Below are 19,845 nucleotides of genomic sequence, written 5' to 3' on the forward strand. Positions count from 1 at the left end.
AGTGAATGTTAAGTGTATGTTTGTGAGCATTAAGGCTATGGAATTAAAATCTTCATATTTCAAAATGGCAGCGGCAGCTGTTGCCCCGTACAAGCAAAACAAATAACAACGAACAGTTGTTGTTCGCGTGTTGATGTGGGTAGATTTATTTAACCTATTTTTTTTGAGTTGTTCCCGTAAGTTTGTAAGTAAGGGACGTGTTTCTGCTCTACACTAGCTAATATAGCTAGCTAAGCTTTCCATCTTTTCTAATAATTAGATAAACTATTTCCTTCAACATGTGTTTATGCATGACACAAAAATATGTTTAGTTAGTGTCCTCCGACCGAACGTCTGTTGAGAAAAAAAAATGCACTGTTTTGATTTGGGTGTCCGAATTTCTAAGAGAAGGATAAAGCAAGCAAAGGAAAATCTAGCTACCAACATTCTTATCTTTTCTTCAAGTCACCTCACAACCACGACGCGATGTTTTTCTGATTATAATTTGCCTCTAAAATGAATCAGCGAGCCTTCTTCTTCCTTTTTGCGCAAGCCCTAGCATACACTTCACGATAATTTTTGCGTTTAACAAAACGGCCTTTTTATGCAACGTAAGTAATGTTAATTTTTGCAAGGTGGGCGTTACACCAAATCTCTCGAGTGGCGGAATTTTGCCGACGTAAAAAAGGCCGATGAGGTAGTTTGAGTAGATGATCAAACATGACGGCACCTGTATTCGACTATGCGAGATGTTTAGGCAAAATAATGTAACCGAGCGAACCTTTTCTGAACCCTCAAAAGGACACTAACCAAACATTTTTTTGTGTTACGCCTTACACAGTTGACAGTGGGATCTTTCTCCAATCAGTTTACTCTACCCTGGTTGGGGTAAATCACCTGATTGAGTGAGTCTACCATGTTCTACAATGTCAAAACAATAGACAAGACAATCACAAACAAACCAAATATATTACGTCCCTATGTTTTTGCATTGTGTTTCATGAGCTTACAATAATGTGGTATTGCTAAGTTATGATATGTAAAGACTACTCTTGAATGACCCTTTAGGAATGTGAAACCACATAATACACCTTAATCAAATTTTATATTTTTCGTAACTTTTGTGTTCAGTATGGTAGATTAGTATGCGTGTCAACTGGCCAAAAAAGCCATAAGTATGAGGGAAACCAGGCAGAATTAAGTTTCAGCCAAAATGAAGAGGGTGCCGATAAGCCACAAAGAGCCCGCATATATAAGGGCGAGTTCAGGCATCTTCTAAAAAAATTGGCGGTTGTCCCCCTGAAACCGCCCGGACTGGAGAAGGCGCTTGAAGAGAAAGGAGTTTTATATATAAGTTACAGTACTGGAATCAGGACACCTAACATCGTTAGCGCGTATCATGCGCGACACGAACAATCCGCAATCCTATCATGACCATCGCCATAGAAAAAATGTGAACGAAGAGCTTTGCAATAGTCGTGATGTATAAAAAATAACAATGTTATCGCGACTGTCACTATTAATCGTGATTGTTGCGATGGATCGTGAATAACCGTGAATAATAAAAATATTAAACAATAGATGTGTATAGCTAATCTTGTGTCTTTGTTTTTGTTTTTTTACATTTAAAAATTATTTTGCATCTTGTATTTTTATTAGAAATTGGATTTTAGAAATGAGGTGACTCCAACTTAATTACTTGTTCTACGCGTGAAGTAAATAGTTACTTACTGCCTGTTAGTCTGCGAAATAAAAATAATTTTATCGAGAATGTATAAATGCTCGGAACAACAAGAAAATAATAAAACAACAACGGAGGAGGGTGTAACGACAAGAATATTTTTCTATGTGTTATTAGCGAATGTTAATTTAGCGATTGTCCGATTTAATGAAAGTTCATGGAAAAATAAAAATGTATGGTCGGAACAACAACAAAAAAATAATAATAAAAAATAACAACAGAGGAGGGTGTTACGACAACTGTTTTCTATGTATTTTTGCATAACGCACACAGTAGTTTATATTATTTAGTTGTAAAACGAAAAATAATAATTTGTCTCACTAAAAAAATGTAACTAGTACTCAAGGTGAAAAGATAAAGTTACTTGCATGTTAAAAAACTTGTTTTCAAAAGTTATGCAGCAAGTTTTTTTGCGTTGTTTTGAAAGCTGTACAGCAAGAATTATGCTTGTGCTGTTTCAAAAGTTATACAGAATATACCTGCGTTGTTTTGAAAGATATACAGCAGGTTATACTTAGGCTGTTTCGAAATTTATACAGCAAGTTATTATTTTCCCATTTAAAATAATAAAAAACAAAATTTATTTTAATAAAAAAGTTAAATGTTCTGTTAATGTTTTTTGCGCAGTCTTATAAGAAAATTAATATTAGTTAGTTCACAATATTTAAAGTCTTTCACGACATTAAAATTATTTATTTATTTCATAACGGAGGAGGGTGTTAATGCGTATTTTACATTGTTTTAATTATTTTTCAAATATCGTTGGAAAAAAGATTTAATGATATTAATTATTTTTCCTAAATGATATCGACTAAGAAATTAAAGATTTTAGCAAGCAGCGTAATTTTTAACATATATTAATCATAACGAAGGAGGGTGTTACAATATTCATAATCTTTATTTTCACGAGATGGGATAAAAATTTTTGTTTGTTGATATTTTTATTATTTTATTTATCGTGAAAGTTAGGGTCGGGTTGTTAATAAAAAGCCGAGTCAGTAAGTGGGAAAAAACCCGAAAATTTTTTTTGCAAGATATATTTTTTTAAAAAATAAAAAAGTTTCGCAAGAAATTTTGCAAAATTGACTAAAACTTGCGAAAATAAATTCCCGTAAAAATTAATCTTTATGGTACTCCTGTGGTAACTGACAGTTTACAGGGCAGCGAGAAAGGGTCTGCAAACGATGTCGAATGGCGCTATACTGTTTTGTGACCCTGTGAACGAAATTACTTGCTTAGATCTAAAAGTCCCGGGAAAAAATACACCCAAATGACCGACTCATTTTTGCAGGGTCTTCAGGACGGGAACAATACATATTTTTTATATGGCATAAAAAGAACTTTATTTTAGTGCTGTCCTAAATTGTCAAATAGTAGAAATATGTCAAAATAGCCTTTAGAACCATAACCATACTGATTAAAAAATATTACTTTGAATTCTGAGACCAGTAAAGATAATACACATAAAAACCATTTAGGAAAATAATAAAAACAAGGTGGAATACACTTGTCATAACACACTCCTCCGTTGTGAATTTTGAATAAATAATTTTAATGCTGCATAAAACTTTAAATATTGTCAACTAAACTATGGTCTGTAAAAAGATTTTGCACTAAAAGAACACTCACATTTTTTGTCAAAATCACTTTTTATTATTATTATTTTAAGTGAGAGAAGAATCTCTAGCTGTATAAAGATGTAAAACAGCGCAAGTATAACTTGCTGCATACTAAAAGTTATTTATACATATATAACTTTTAAAACAACACAAGAATATTCTGTATAACTTTTAAAACAGCACAAGAATGATTCTTGCTGTATAACTTTCAAAACAACACAAGAAGTATTCTTGCTGCATAACTTTTAAAAACAAGTTTTTGTGGATACAAGTATGTTTTCACCTTAACAGCTAGTTATTTTAATAATTTAAAACAAGAGAACAAATTTATCCAAACATTTTTTATAATGAGACAAATTATTATTGACGCAAAAAATACATAGAAAAATATACTTGTCATCACACCCTCCTTCGTTATTTTTTTATTATTGTTTTTGTTTTTACCATACATTCTCCTTAATTGCTGACAACGCGCAGGGAAAAACAACAATAAAAACTGCAAGTTTGGCGGATATGAGGGGTCTCGGAGGATATGTGTGTACTGTATCTAATTGTAACAGAGGTCAACAAAGACCACAACAAACTGTCTAAGACAGTTTCTCGTAAATGTAGTGTGGTCAACAAGGATCACATAAACAAACTGTCAATCAATATAAGTAAAACAAACTGTCAACAAAGACAGGTTCTAAACAAACTGTCAACAAAGACAGGTTCTAACAAACTGCCAACAAGGACAGCTTAAGATTGATAGTTCATGAATAGCAAAATATTACTTAAGAATACCAGCATGAGTTTAAAATACACAACACACCCCCTCGACCCTGTCTTTCAGACCACATGAACGCAAAGTAAATATATATACAACGTATACAAAATATATACATCTCCCGTGTATAAATGTCCTAAAAATATTCACATTGAATAAAACCTAATGAACTAAACAGTAAAAATGCCCTGACGGGATGGGTGGGCGGTAAAACCACAACTACTGTTGGCTAGCACGAGCGAAAGAGGAATCGTGGAGCGAGACCGTGACTAAAAGAGCCGAACGAACAAAGTGAAGATTAGAGCCCAGGCCTGTGAAACTAAGATGGCAACCACAGCTACGCGCTACCGTACTAACGCCAGTCCATGTCGTTTAGCAAAATTAACTAAAGTTAAGTAAACTTAACTACCTTTAATTGCTGACAACGCGCAGGGAAAAACAACAATAAAAACTGCAAGTTTGGCGGATATGAGGGGTCTCGGAGGATATGTGTGTACTGTATCTAATTGTAACAGAGGTCAACAAAGACCACAACAAACTGTCTAAGACAGTTTCTCGTAAATGTAGTGTGGTCAACAAGGATCACATAAACAAACTGTCAATCAATATAAGTAAAACAAACTGTCAACAAAGACAGGTTCTAAACAAACTGTCAACAAAGACAGGTTCTAACAAACTGCCAACAAGGACAGCTTAAGATTGATAGTTCATGAATAGCAAAATATTACTTAAGAATACCAGCATGAGTTTAAAATACACAACACACCCCCAAATTCCCCCACACCACCACACTTGACAAACTATACAAAATGAAGAGGTGTGGTGACGCCTACGAGCGCCACCAACTAAACTATAACAAAAATGAAGAAGGTGTGTGACGGCTCCACCCACGAGTAGGTGGCCCAGCGGTGCATAGACTGCGAGAAAGGCCAATGACTTGTGCATCATCGAGATGTAGATAGCGTCTATAGGCATCACTGGTCCACCTGCCTAAACTGTGCTGTCAGGCACCCCTGCAGATGCTGCTGCGGAGGCACCACCAATGCGAAAGGAATGTGTATTAATGTGTGGAATATTAGGCAAACACGAAGCCAGGAGGTTTACTATGTCCTGACGAGTCAAAAATTTGAAGTCCTGGTAAGTGAAGAGTGGCCACCCTGGGCCGGGATGAACCGCTAAGAAACGGCGCATACACTGAACCGGGCAAACTGCGTTATTGTTAGCGCCAACCCTAATCTGACAACCAACACGAAAGGGATCTGTTTTAGACGACCGGATATGAACCAGCATGACGGAATTGTCTGCGGAAAATTGGATATCTCCAACCAATAAATCAGTGGATGGATCGAAGTGACGACTGGATTGATAAGTGTATTCAGAGCAGCGCAACAAGCAAAAAAAGGCCAAAGAGGTAGCAGCTTTGAAAAGTAGTCGTTCATATACTGTAGCTTGTAAAAATTGAATACGGTAATGAATTAAACACAAATTCTGATATGTAATTGGGTGCCTGCGCGGCCGGGTGAGACGAGCTCCTTGGACTCTTTTAATTCCTCGCAGGGTGTAACACAAGCGACTCATGTCTGCTATTCGAACATAGTTGCCGGCCATGATGGAGTGATATTGCAAGCCTGAGATGTAAACGCGAATGGTAGTGTGAGATACGCGTTGTGCCAAACTAGAAATGTAGCGAATTAGAATATCCTCGTTCAACGGCCAGAGAGGATGAGACCACCTATAACAAAATCGCTGATATGAGGCAACACCAGTGGAATACGTGGCCCTAGTAGTGGGTGCCAAAGCTTGAGATTGAAAGTACTGTGAGGCTATACTAAGATGGTCCAGATGGTTGGCTCGATTGGTGTGGGTGACTCGTCTGCGGACTGAAGGCGTTGTTTGAATCGACGAACCTGTAACCGAGATAGAAGATCAGCTGCAATATTAGTATGTCCAGGAATATGTTGAAGCAAAATATTAATGTTCAACCGCGCCGTGAGTAGAAATAAGTGGCGAATTAACGACATGATGTGTTTATCCCGCGATGTGCCTGAGCGCCACACATGAACTATGGACGCGTTGTCTGTGTAAATGATGATCTGCAGATTACGCCATTCGCGACCCCACGTCCTAACCGCTGCTACAATTGCGAAAAGCTCCAATATATTAATGTGAAAAGAATGAAATGTTGGGGGCCATGGAGCACAGAACCAACTATTGCGAAAAACAGCACCAAATCCTACCCCTGATGCATCCGTAAAGAGGCTAAGTGAAGCGGCTGTGATTGGGTCGCCTTGAATAAAACAGACACCATTCCAGCTAGGTAGAAAATCCACCCACCATTGAATGTCTAAGCGTGCCTCCCCATTTAATGTGATATGATGATTGAGTGATGCAACGGTGGTAGACAAATCAATTAACCTACGGAGGAACATTCTGCCTGGCTTTACCACTTTGGCAGCGAAAGATAAAGAGCCAATCAAGGAAAGCAATTCTCGTTTGGTGCACTTCTTCCTACCAGACCAAACCAATAAAGCTTCGTGCAACTCCCTGTACTTATCCGCTGGCAAGCGAATGATTTGTTGCTGAGAGTCGATCTCAATGCCCAGGTAGGTTATAGTTTGTGAGGGTCCTGTGTTTTTTTCCTCCGCAATAGGGACACCCAGTTTAGTGCACATAGACTGAATAGATTCCAAGTAACTATTTACTTCTGCTGCAGACCTCCCACAAAGGAAGAAATCGTCTAAGTAATGGATCACAAATGGAATAGCAAGCACAGTGAGGAAGATCCAACATAACAAATCTGCAAAACAGTTAAACAAGAAGGGTGAGGAGCGGCTGCCAAATGGCAAGCGAGTGTCCACAAAATAATAACCCTCCCAACAGTAGCCTAATAAACCCCATTGAACTGGTTTAACGGGGCAAAGGCGAAAAGCATGCTTGATATCAATTTTTGCTAAAAATGCTGTGGGACCCAACCCAGACACCAATTTTAGGTGCAAAGAGGGCAACTTGATGCAAGATGTCCATAATTCCGGCACCGAAAACACATGACCTGCAGTGGGGCACTTCGGAGATGACGGTTATAAAGATCGTCATCTACACGGTTCCATGACAAACCAGAATCAAAAGCCATTTGGTACCTAAACATGCGATCGTATGTCGACCATGCTGTAAATGTAAACTGTGAGGCGAAGTCACACATGATAGACTGATAGTGTAAAAGCTCGGATGCACGATGTGGAAAGAAAAAGGTGAAGCACCGGATAAAATTTTTCCATGCTAACATCCAAGATGAAAAGTCACTAACCTTAGGGCGGTTTGATTGCTTGGGAACTAACGCAACTGACGGGCTAGACCCACCGAGAACCTTAAACGTAAACTCGTCTGAAGATGAGGCAAAAGCAGGCAGTAAGCTATCAAAATTTACATACTCACCTTTTTTAACCTTGTCCAAAACGGCCTGAGGAAGTGCCGGCAAGGGAGCAGGGCGCGCTGTGGTTGCGACGGAAAACCCAACCTGGGCTGGACGAGGAAGACCCCCCTGTGGAAACTCACCCCCTTCAGAAAACGGCTCAGACACAAAATGGGGTACAATAGGAGTCTCAACAACAGAGTTAGAATGATAAGTGTCACCTGTCGCTTGATTTTGCTCTATTATGTCAGGAGCTCTTCCCGCGAGTCGTTCCCCCTCGTGACCCTCGAAAAATCGTCGCAATTCTCCTCTAATTAACTCTGTAACCACAGCTGTTGTAAGGATGGGCGACTCGACAACGTCGGTGGTCGAAGATGATGATGCCTGATGACCAGTGAAGACATTTGACGACACAACTGTAGTTGACTCAACGCCGGTTGCTGTGTTGGTCGGCTGGCCGCGTGGGCGGAGTCTGGTCGACCTCGTGGCCACGTTGGTTGATGGAATAATTGGGGCCATACATGATGTAGTGGTCACCGACGTAGCTACCACCGAATGTGGCGGATTGTAGAACGAAAACAGGCGACGAGCAAGTATTTGAGGCGATCCTGAGTCAATTAAATTTAATGCATTGCACACTAACCGTAGAGTTTGAACTGGCAATGTGGCCCATTCTGCCAGACTCTTCGTATCTGCGTCAGCCACTGGCAAAGTTCCTCCAGAACGCCGTCGAACGGCGACGCAAAGAACTATCGTTATCGACACGCACAGAAATCTCACAAGTAACATCTTTCGTCACGTAAATTATTATTTGCTGAACCAATTAAAGGATAACAATAGATAAATAACGATTAAAACCACAACTACTGTTGGCTAGCACGAGCGAAAGAGGAATCGTGGAGCGAGACCGTGACTAAAAGAGCCGAACGAACAAAGTGAAGATTGGAGCCCAGGCCTGTGAAACTAAGATGGCAACCACAGCTACGCGCTACCGTACTAACGCCAGTCCATGTCGTTTAGCAATTAACTAAAGTTAAGTAAACTTAACTACCTATAAAATTATTTTTATTTTACTGGCCGACCGATCGTGAGCTACTATCCACTTCACCCATAAAGCAACTACTTAAGTTGGAGTCTCCTAACATAAAAAGTAATAAAAATACGAAATTTCAAAAAATAACGTTGTAACCGCATGGTAAATTGGAGCATAATCAGTTTTCGATTTTATGTGATCAAAAAGCAAGAAGAATACTAACCCAATTCAGGTAAGTCTCACCCAATCGGGGTTTGCCCACTCACTTGATCAGGTGATATACGCCTGGACATAAATTTGACACCTCATCAACATATGCCTAATATCTAATACTAGTCGGTTGCCCATGAAAAAATCTACGGGTTCAACTGTTCTTTATTCACTGCAATCCGTATGTCTCGCTATTGTGGTTACCATTTTGCGTGACAGACAGACACACACGGGTATTATAATATAGATGATAAACATTTAACAAAGGTCTGATTTTTAACATTTCCTAAAAAATGTGCCAGTTTCTCTTGAACATATTAATTGATTATTTAAACAAACAGCATTGACACTGATATGACAACACCACTTATACTACATAACCGGAAAAGCCTATACACCATTGCAACTTTACAAAAATGCAGATGAACAAGACAAGTATTTGTAAAGGGTTGAGCAAAAAAGCTTAATTTACGTCTTAATTCCATGATGTGATTATTTTAATGTGACACCTATTGGAATTATTTCAAAAGCCTATTTACACTTGTCTGTTTACAGAGGAGAGAATAATGAAATATGAAAATTGTAAAGTATTTTTTGTACAAAAGTCTTCTGCAATATGTTAGCTAGTAGTTTTTAGTATATATTTATAACTAACTCTTTGATATCATTAGTCTTTTTTAAATAAATTTGTTATCATGAATAATTTTTTGTGGAAGTTAAAATATTAAAAAATGTTGTATATTTTTTTGCATTTGATCTTTAATGGTTGATCTGCAAGCATAAAATTTTGAAGTATTATATTGATTTGTTATATGCATTATAAATTAGAAACCAGGAGCCGCTTTATATGTTGGATTTAATTTGTAATGTCAATTCTTTAGAAGCAATGTGTATAATGGCTCATATATAAGTGTTTGTTGCCTACCTGCTATGAACAAAGCATTTCCTGCAGATTTTTTTAAAAAAGCGTATTTGGAAATTCAATAAAAATGCCCAACATTTGCCTTATATTTACTTTTTTCAAGATATTCAGTTATATTTCAGACGAGCTGCAAGGGTTTCCTTGATTTTGATTGAAATGGCTGCAATACTTGCCAACTTGTCTCAGATAAGTTGACGCGTCATTACGAAAACTTGGTGAAGTGAATTAACAAGAAGATCTGTTGATAAGAGCACATATTTTTTTTCTTAAAACTCTCAACCCTGTCTAATTTCATAATAATATATTTAAAGGGAAGAAAATTTTGTAGTTAAATCTTAGAGGCTTTTGCAGGAAAAAACTTTCACAGATTCGAGAATTTCAAATATTTAGCAGGAATTTTGAGAATACAGCCTCAAAATTGATGCAAGGTTACTAGATAATATTTTGATACAGAGTCTTTTTGGGGCATATTAATTTGGCAAAAAAACGTTACATAAAGACCTAAAAAAACAAGAATTATGTTTTCCTAATCAACTTTTGCAGTTCCAGAGCTAATTGCCTGGCAGACTAGCAAAGTTAAATAAATCTGGCGAAATAATCCCTGGGAGAAACGGGTCGTGTTTGCAAGGAGAAAAAGTCACAGTTACAAGAAAAGGAGATTCTGCAAGTGCAACCAATTTTTACTGCTTTTTTCCGTGACTTGCAACATAAATGGTTCTTGTGACGTGTTATAAAGAATGTTTTTTTGGTTTTCTTTCGCTTCTTTCGAAAAAAATGTGTTTTTTACATGTCTATAACACCAACATGAAAAGACATAATTACCTTTGTGAAAAAGTATGCATATTTACTTTTTTTGAAAACATTCAACATAACTTTAGATTTGGCTTAGGTATAAATTCATTAAAAAAGACAACACAAGGCCTTCCCACTAAATTAGGGTTTTACGAAAAAACAATTTGTGGAAAACATCTCGCTTTGTTGTACAACATGTGTTTCTTTGGTAGTGGTAACGGCAATTGTTGTACAACTCTTGCTTAACGCTTTTTATATTAATATAAACCAATCTTTCCCTTTGTGAAAAGATCAACTTTTTCATAAGTTTTATATTTAAATTTGGATTTGACATTTTTTACCATCATTAATTATTTTAATTAAATTATGGGCAAAAAATTTTAATGTCATTGTTTATTTTTTATTATTTATTTGTAGATATATAATTATTATGTCAAGCTCAGAAGAGGAGGACACTGATGAAAGACAGCTTAAAATCACTTTAATAGGAGATGGAACAACTGGAAAAACATCAATATGTACTCGGCTATCACAGGAAAGTTTCGAAAAACAGTACAATCAAACAATGGGTCTTGATTTCTTTTTAAAACGATACACACTACCTGGAAATATTAATGTTACATTGCAAGTATGGGATATTGGAGGTCAGCAGATCGGTGGCAAAATGCTGGAAACTTATTTATATGGAGCGAATGGGGTGGTTTTGATATATGACTTAACAAATTATAGTAGCTTTGAAAACTTACAAGACTGGTTTGATGTTGTTAAACAAGCATATGCGAGACAAGAAAAAGTGCCATATGTAGCACTAGTTGGTAATAAGAAAGATTTAGAACACTTACGAACTGTAAAAAAAGAAAAGCACACTGAATATGCACAAAAGAATGGTATGGCAAGTTTTTTCCTGTCAGCAAAATCTGGAGATCAAGTAAATTTTTGTTTTCAGAAAATTGCTGCCGATATTCTTGGGGTGCGTTTGTCAAAGCAGGAGGTTGAACAGTCAAATCGTGTTATAAAAGCAGACATTGTTACTTATACAGAAACGGAAGCAGCTGCACGCGCCCCACCAGGCCATACAAAGAGCACATTTTGCGAAATTCAATAAAAAACTTATTTACAGAGATTTTTATTTTCATGATGACATAGATTATTGTATCACATTTACTATTATTTCCTCCGTAAAATAAGTGTTTCATCCTTGGAAATCAAAGCTGGTTTACAACAGACACAGGAATATCCGAGAGACAAGGTTATTTTTTCAATGCATGAAAATTAAGTATTATTTTCAAAAGAAATTCAGCAAATTTTTAAAACAGTCACAGAATCATGATAAGCAAAAAGCATAAAAACACAAATCCATATATTAAACTAATGCGAATTGTACAACTTTTTTGAAACATACGCATGGTTGTTTCATGGTTGTTTCTGACAATGTCATTAATTATATGTCGCCATCACTGATTAGTGAAGATAATAGAGTAAATACAGTATGCATATTAAGAAACCTATAATGACATGACAGAAACATTTTAAACTGTGTTTTTATTTGATCATACTAACAGTTAATAAAATTTTACACCAATATTACATTTTATTTAATAACATTGTATCAAACAAAACTTTAAAGCAGTATACATCTTTCTGCGTTATAGACGATGTAAATATATTTATACATTGCTAATATAAATCCAAAGTTATCCATTGCCCTTTACAAAAAATTACCTTGAATCTACTTTTCGTGAGGATACAATATCTGTTATGTATTGTGTTTCTAATGGCATGTTTTATTTAACTAAATTGTTTTACTTTAAAATAAGCCTATCTCATACAAGCTTGACAGTGACACAGATATCAAAATCTAACTTGATTGGGAAGGTCTGACAAAATGATTTTAATTCTATAGGCAAATACTGAGTCCTTTGTTATAATGAGTCTAAAGTTATTATTGCACTCTGCCAATGTAATAAGGCATTGTTATTTTTACCTTGTAGTTTTTGTAAAATTATTTTAAACGTTTCACGTGTGCCTATAAGAAAATTTCTTACTGTTCCACTGAAGTTTGTCATGAAGATGTTCAATTTATCCTGTAAAAGTCTGAAAGGTGGACATCATTATTGTTATTTATGGAGCAATTTATGTAAAATTTATGTTTCTTGCGTACAATTTAGTATTTTTATAAATTGGGAAGTACAGTATGCCAAATAAAAAGAAAGGTAATGACAAAAAGGGAGGAGGAAGAGGTGGTGGTAACACATGGCAAAAAGACGAGAACGATGTCCAAGCTATTATTGTTGCTGATAGCTTCAACCGAAAATTTACACCCATAACACAAGAACTACCCAGAGTGAGTTATTTTTTTAATGTATTAGATGTGCTCTTGAAAAAGATTAACATTAGTAATTGCTTTCTCACTTGTTTTAGGCATTACTCCCTCTTGGCAACAAAAGAATAATTGATTATACAATTCAGTATTTACTGGATCAAGGAATTCAAGAGATCATTGTCTTTTGTTGTTCATTGGGTGAAAAAATACGAGAATATATAAAGTATGATATTTTTTATATAAAGCTGCTTAGTGTTTTAGTTCAAAGTATAATTAATTTATAATGTCAAAATCAGTTTAAGAGTTGTGTAATTAATAAGGCTTTTTTCCCTTCAGTCAAAAATGGGTAGAGAAAAGTAAATGTCATATTCATTGTGTTATGTCATCAACATCTGATTGTATATCACTTGGAGATGCTTTGCGTGAAATTGATAGAGAGGTTAGAGTGTTGTGTTGTTATATTGTAGTTAACTTTCCAATTCTATTTAAGCTGCAAACATGATGCACTGTAGTTTTTATGTACTGAAAAAAGACTATATATTTGATTTTTACATGTGGAATCTTACTTCTGATTGTTTTTATAGTATTACCTATTATTAATGTAGGGTTTAATTCGATCAGATTTTGTGCTGGTACCAGGAGATTTAATTTCAAATGTGAAGCTCTCAGATATTATAAAAAAACACAAGTGAGTTACAGAGGATATTTTAAACAGGTAGATTCTATGTGATTTCTTAATTTTTTTCCACCTTATGTTAGAATAAAACGAAAGAAAGAAAAAAACTTGGTAATGACGATTCTTCAGCGTGTCTTACAACCTGGCCATTTTAGCAGGTAACTTTGATTATGATAAAGCACAAGAAAAATTCTTAAATTGGCATGGAACTTCTGAATAACTTTCATCAATATAGCTACTAGAATTGCTAACAATACAATTGTTTAGAAGTCCTGAAGATAATGCTGTGTTAACAATTGAAAAAGATACAAATCGAGTTTTGCACTGTCAGAAATCTCAACAATGCAAACAAATTTTTATTCCCACTGTAAGTATGGTTATCTTGAAGCTATGTAACAATCAAATCATCATTAATTTACCTGTTCAGTAAAATATGTTAAATCGTTTCTGTTTTTTGTAACTCCAAGCTTTAGTAAGTAAGTAAGTAAGTAAGTAACAGGAAGTTTGAATGTCTTATGGGATTACAGTCAGAGGGGAGGAAGAACCAGCCATTAGGAAATGGCTGATTCTTCCTCCCCTCTGACTGTAACTATGTTACATTACTACCAGAGATATGTACAGCATTGCTCTTATTTGTTTGCCTGCCACACAAGCCTGTTAGCAGTAGATGGCACTAAATGGGCTGACAACACTAAATTTAAGTGGGGACTCGAACCTGAAACCTTAGAATTACAAGCCGAATGCCCTACCGCCACACCATCTCTTTAGTACTTGTTGAGCTGTGAATGAAAGAAGCCATGTTAAGCTGTGTATAACAAACATACCCAAATAGTTTGGTGATCAGCCTATCTAATTCAATTTATTGTCAGTAGAAAAATGCAGGCAAGAAAGCCAAGTTGCATTCAACGTAATAAAAAATAACGTTGGTAATTTTTGTTAACATGTTGGCATTCGTGTTAGCAATTGCTGAGTGCCAATGTAAATTGAAATGGCTGTAATAGTTAATTTCACGTTTTGATTTCGTTCCAAAAGATACAAAATCAGTAAAAAAATATGTTTATTATTTTTTGTGTTTTAGAGCGTTCTCTCTAATCGCACTGATGTCAACATCCACTATGACCTTTCTCCATGTCAAATATCAATCTGTTCTCCCCAGGTTAGTGATTGTACTTTCTAATGACAGTGTGTGACTTGCCATGCAATTTCTAATTGTCTTTGTTTTAGGTCGCTCCTTTATTTACAGACAATTTTGATTATCAAAATTTAGATGATTTTATAAAAGGTATATTAATTAATGAAGAGGTTAGTGTCTATTTACTTCTTTTAAGAAATAAACGTACTTTGATTTTTAAAATGATAGCAAATCACCATGGATTTTTGTTCCATTCTTGTGCTTATAATTTTTTTATGTTTTAAATTGTTAGCTTGTACTTTAAGACAAAAATGAAAGATACAAAATAATCGATGTGTTGGTGTTTTTGGAATTTTACAAAATTTATACATCTATCAAATAAGAAATGCTTACTATTGTTTGCCACATGACTTATTTTAGATTCTTGGTGATCAAGTGCATGCATGTATTGTCCATGACTGCTACTCTGCAAGAGTTAACGATCTGCATATGTATAACGCAATAAGGTATGTTAAAGAATGTCTGTTTAAGAGAAAGCTGTCACCAGTATCATTGATTGTCAATGTTATACTTCAGTCTAGATTTAATGAACCGTTGGATCTATCCTTTAGTACCAGACAGTGTGACCTGTCATTTTAGAAGAAACAATATATATTTGGAAGATGATGTTCGCATGGAAAAGTATGTTTATTTTGCTGTTTAAAAAACTAAATAGGCAGAAAATTAGGCTTTCGTGACATTTCTGCTATTTCTATATATATGAAAGTAATAAGCAAGGATTATTTTTTACTGTTGTGTTACTGTGAAATTAAGTTTCCTTTGTTGTGTGTCTTTGTAAAACTTAAGATAGAGTGGCAAATATTACCTAATAACACTGTACAGAAAGTTAGTCCAACCATACACTACACTTGCTTTTTTACTAAGCATGGAGTTTGTAAAACGTCTCTACACATTTGCTATTTGGCGTGCACAGCAATGTAATAAATTGCATTGCATGCGCCTGAAAAATACTCGTGTTTCAATGTTTTAAGGTGCCTAAGAAAGTAATATCGAAATACCTTTTTATTTCAGAAATTGTCAAATAATCGAAAGTGTGATTATTGGGAAATCAACTACAGTTGGAGAAGGAACAAAAGTATCGAACAGTGTGATAGGATCAAATTGTAGAATAGGTATATACCTTTTCCAGGGAATTACCGAGACACAAAATTAACAATCACGAAATTAACACAAAGGAAATTAACGCGAATACCTATATAACAACTTATAAAAAAGAATTAAATTAACGCGATTTAGGTCAACTAACTTACAAAAAGCAGTAAAATAACGCGAATTAGAAAATATATGTTTTTGTTTTTATTTTGAAACTGGCTCATTGACAACCAGTTTTTCTTGTTTTCTTTAAAACTTTTAAAATGCTAGATGTCCTTTAGCTTACCTTAATAACATTGGGTGAGTGAACCGTATCAGGACGATTAATAATTTTTTTGCGTCAACCAAACAGAAGAAAAACGAAATATGCGTGTGTGTTGTGATAGTCAGAAAAAATAATATTTAACGTTCCGGATATTTATGTTGCAAACCAATAAGGAGCATTTAATTGATTAATTTATTAATTTCCTGGGAAGAGCTATTTTTTACTTCTAAATGTAACATTTCCTCTCTCACATGTATACATATTTGGTGTGATTATCTTTAAACTGTTTCTTTCAGGAAAAAATGTTCACATAAACAATTCATATATATGGGATAATGTTACGATTGAAGATGATGTTGACATCACGCAATCTGTTGTTTGTACTGATTGTATTGTAAAAAGGTAAAATTACCTATTAAAATATATTTCACCATGTAATAAATATTCATTTATAAGATAATTTATGTATCTTTTTAGATCATCAAAGCTGATTGACTCTGTCATTTCTTTTAAAGTAAGCACACTTTTAGTTAACATCTCTATTGTAAAAAACTCTTTGCCAGTGAACATAAACTGATGAAAAATTTAGTGAAAACCTTTGATGTTTTGGGGACACAAAGCAATACTAAAAATTTCGGTTTACTATATTGTTAATATCAATTCGCATTAAAACTCGAATATTGTTTAAATTAATAGCTTCTATGGTTGTTCGCTTTATCTCTTTCTTATGTCAAAACTAAATTTTAAGCCCAAATCTATTTTCTTCAGTCCAAGGTTATCAACACCATATTGTTACTTTTACTTACTTCAGGTATGCGTGGGTGCCAACATGAAACTTGCACCGTCCACTAGATTATCATTATTACGCCCAGAAAATATAGAAGATCAGTTTGGCAGTATGGATTTAAAAAGCTGTGAAGATAGACGTACGTAAATATAGTTCCGAATGTTCTTTAAATACTACAAATTTTACAGTGTATTAATGAGCCATACTGTGTATAAAGGTTAACTACTCCCATATTGTAGAGTTAACTTTTAAATTTTGTAATTTCATCAACTACCATTATGTTACAGGAATAAGATTGAAAAAATAATTTAAAGTATGTGGTCACACACTGGGTTTTCGTTTTATTTTTAAGGCTGATCACGCCTTGGTTGGCTTAAATTTACTAAACTTTTTCATTGGAAAAAATCCTGATTATTTTCTCTTTTCAATCAGATACTGAGTTTGTAGTTACTGCGTCAAAGCAGCGCTTTTTAATCTGATCTTGTTTTAGCATACGATGTTTCAGTGGTAGGAGTGGATGGCCAAGGATACACATGGCCCTGTAATGATGATGATGAAGAAGACGTCATACCTAGTCTTACAGGTGCTAACCATAGCTGTTAGCTGTAACAATTTTATTATCATAGTGACAACAATGACTAAGGTATTTAATTTTTAGGTAACGACTACAACACGTCCGATGAGAGCAGTGACGACGATGAAGACGAGAACTCACTCCCTCCTACCCCACCTGTCGAAACATCAAATTGTAAGAACTCACTTTTATCAATCATGTTAATTGATTTTTTAATTTTTTTATGTACCCCTTATGTTACTTTTTTTTATTTAGTGTATCAATTCTATTTGGAAGTGACAGAGAATCTTCGATGTGGCATTACAGAAAAGATCAGTGCTGATAATATTGCTTTGGAAATAAATGCATCAAAGTAGGAGAGCCACCTCGCTTGTGACAAAACTTCATGTTCAAAAACTATTATGTTCTCTACTACTGTTTTTGTAGAACCCTCTGATCCATATGTTGTCATGCAACTTGTTAGTAAACCTCTTAAGACCAACGGCGCCATTTGACCTTTTGATGAGATGTTAAATAAACAGCTTTTTATTTAACATCTCATCCCCCCTAAACCATCTACCTGTATCACTTAATTTTTTATTAAAATGACAAAAACCTTTTAAACGAGGAAATTCTATGAAAGATTTATTTTGATTTAAAATTTAGTGAATTAGTTTCTCGTAGTTAGGACCCCTCCCCCTATGACAAAGTATTGTTTTCCTCTTTTTTACGAGGAGCATATGACAGTACGTACATTACAACTTGATTATTAATGTTTCCTCTAGGTTTAAATTCAACATAAGTATACCCGAGTTATGTCAAACTGTAGTGAAAGCGTTACTGGAATTATCTGTGAAAGACACATCAAGAACAAAACAAGATATGGCGAAGGATCTAGACAAGGTATGAAGCTGGTATTACTCAACACGTTTGTTTATTTAAGTGCCATCTCTAATGCATCTTCACAATTTATAATAAAAAAAAGAAAATTATGTACGCTTGAAACTCTCGAGCAAGAGGTCAAACAAAAAAACTTTCACAAGGAGAACTAGACGCCCCGGGATCTTTTAGGCTGCAAGAATTCATTTAAATCTGCTTTTGCGAGAAAAGCTAAATTACTATATTGATAAGGCTCCCTTAATTAGCGTTTTTGTTAAAAAGCTTAAAATATTTTACAGATCATGACAACGTTGCAGCCATTGTTGGAGAAATATTACAACTGCCCAGATACACAGCTACAAGCGATAGTAGCTGCAGAGGTTTGTGTTTTAATAGTTTTTAATGGAAAAATACCCAAGTGTTTGTTTTCTCATTTATAGATAATTTCTCTGGTGCAATTATTAAGTCGGTTTTCCCTTATTGTTCAGCTTGTTGTATTCTCGTGTAGACATTATTTATGGTTTTTTAACTCGTTTTTAATCCTTTGTTTGCTACAGTTTACTGCCAGTATTGACGATCTTGAAAAACAGAAAGCATCTTGAAATGAATTGAAATTTCATTTTTAAAACTGAATATCCTTTGTTTTCTATCTTACTTGCAAACGCATTTTAAACTACATTTATTATTGACTGGATTTGTCCGTTTGTTTTAAGGAATATTTCGCAAGTAACCTCAATATTGGTGCAGTCTTTGCAACTTTTCTCCATAAAATGTATGATAAAGATCTTCTCGATGAAAACGTCATTCTGAAATGGTATAAAAACCCACCAATTGCAGAAGAGTTTTCCATGCAAGACAATTTCAATGAATTAAGAGAAAATCAGGTGAGTAATTTCATCTTCGGGAGTTGATTCCCGGGAGCCTTTTCCCTTTCCCTTTTTGTTGCATTTTAGCGAAAACTACAACTCTAGACCTAGCATTTGTGGAAATGTCGTTGGGGTTACCTTAATAGGGGTGTAGGGCAAATGAAGAACGTCTAAAATGAGTTAACTGCGCTTTTCACATAAGGAATAATCCGCTCCATGGCTCGGATAAACATTGACAAGTTTAGAGTGCGCACTACTTACCCGGGGCGCTTATTTAGAAAAATTTCCCTAACCCCTGGACGCCTAATCCGTCATTTACGGTAGATGGAAACAGGTTTTCTCGATTGCTTGTTATTAGGATCTTTAAAATTCTTTTTTCCACTAATTTATGTCTGGGGGTTGCAGCTCACGCCAAATATACCACCCATACAATTTAATCCACCCTGAATCCAAAAGTTTGCTAAGATCACAATTGTCCATATATATATCTCATATATCTCTAACTAAATCTTTGATCTTCTTTTAAACCACCCATGTTAAAATTTGCTAATTTTGAAAATTGATAAAATGAGAAAAAGAGGTGGGATGCTATTGTCTGTTGTTGTTTAACGAACTGTTTTTTTGTTTTCTTTTATAGACACTTATTAAATTGATCACGTGGTTGGAAGAAGCAGAGGAAGAAGAATCTGATGAAGAATCCGATTAATTAGATAAATTAATAAATAAATTGTTGAACCTCGA

General features: G+C 35.0%; 2 protein-coding genes across 2 annotated transcripts; both read left to right on the forward strand.

The window, feature by feature from the left end:
- Positions 1–44: 44 nt before the first annotated feature.
- Positions 45–12,639, forward strand: LOC130654862 (ras-related protein Rab-28-like). Its single transcript, XM_057457507.1, has 2 exons — positions 45–135; positions 10,889–12,639. The coding sequence occupies exon 2, from the start codon at positions 10,902–10,904 to the stop codon at positions 11,574–11,576; it is 675 nt and encodes a 224-aa protein (XP_057313490.1). The 5' UTR covers positions 45–135; positions 10,889–10,901; the 3' UTR covers positions 11,577–12,639.
- On the forward strand, positions 12,639–19,845 carry LOC130654856 (translation initiation factor eIF-2B subunit epsilon-like). Its single transcript, XM_057457500.1, has 21 exons — positions 12,639–12,815; positions 12,893–13,017; positions 13,131–13,233; positions 13,400–13,482; positions 13,554–13,628; positions 13,738–13,837; positions 14,549–14,626; positions 14,695–14,772; positions 15,023–15,108; positions 15,179–15,283; positions 15,674–15,774; positions 16,316–16,421; positions 16,497–16,533; positions 16,831–16,945; positions 17,297–17,389; positions 17,465–17,554; positions 17,636–17,732; positions 18,145–18,262; positions 18,538–18,618; positions 18,952–19,122; positions 19,742–19,845. The coding sequence occupies exons 1-21, from the start codon at positions 12,666–12,668 to the stop codon at positions 19,808–19,810; spliced, it is 2,061 nt and encodes a 686-aa protein (XP_057313483.1). The 5' UTR covers positions 12,639–12,665; the 3' UTR covers positions 19,811–19,845.

Source organism: Hydractinia symbiolongicarpus, chromosome 8 (assembly GCF_029227915.1).
Source record: "Hydractinia symbiolongicarpus strain clone_291-10 chromosome 8, HSymV2.1, whole genome shotgun sequence".
NCBI lineage: Eukaryota > Metazoa > Cnidaria > Hydrozoa > Anthoathecata > Hydractiniidae > Hydractinia > Hydractinia symbiolongicarpus.

What these genes read in the sequence shown, in the direction of transcription:
- LOC130654862 (XM_057457507.1), top strand. Translation starts at nt 10,902, where the DNA reads ATGTCAAGCTCAGAAGAGGAGGACACTGATGAAAGACAGCTTAAAATC.
- LOC130654856 (XM_057457500.1), top strand. Translation starts at nt 12,666, where the DNA reads ATGCCAAATAAAAAGAAAGGTAATGACAAAAAGGGAGGAGGAAGAGGT. An exon ending in GATGATGTTCGCATGGAAAA is followed by an intron (nt 15,284 to 15,673) that starts GTATGTTTATTT and finishes TTTTTATTTCAG; the next exon opens with AAATTGTCAAATAATCGAAA. An exon ending in CGTCATACCTAGTCTTACAG is followed by an intron (nt 17,390 to 17,464) that starts GTGCTAACCATA and finishes TTTAATTTTTAG; the next exon opens with GTAACGACTACAACACGTCC.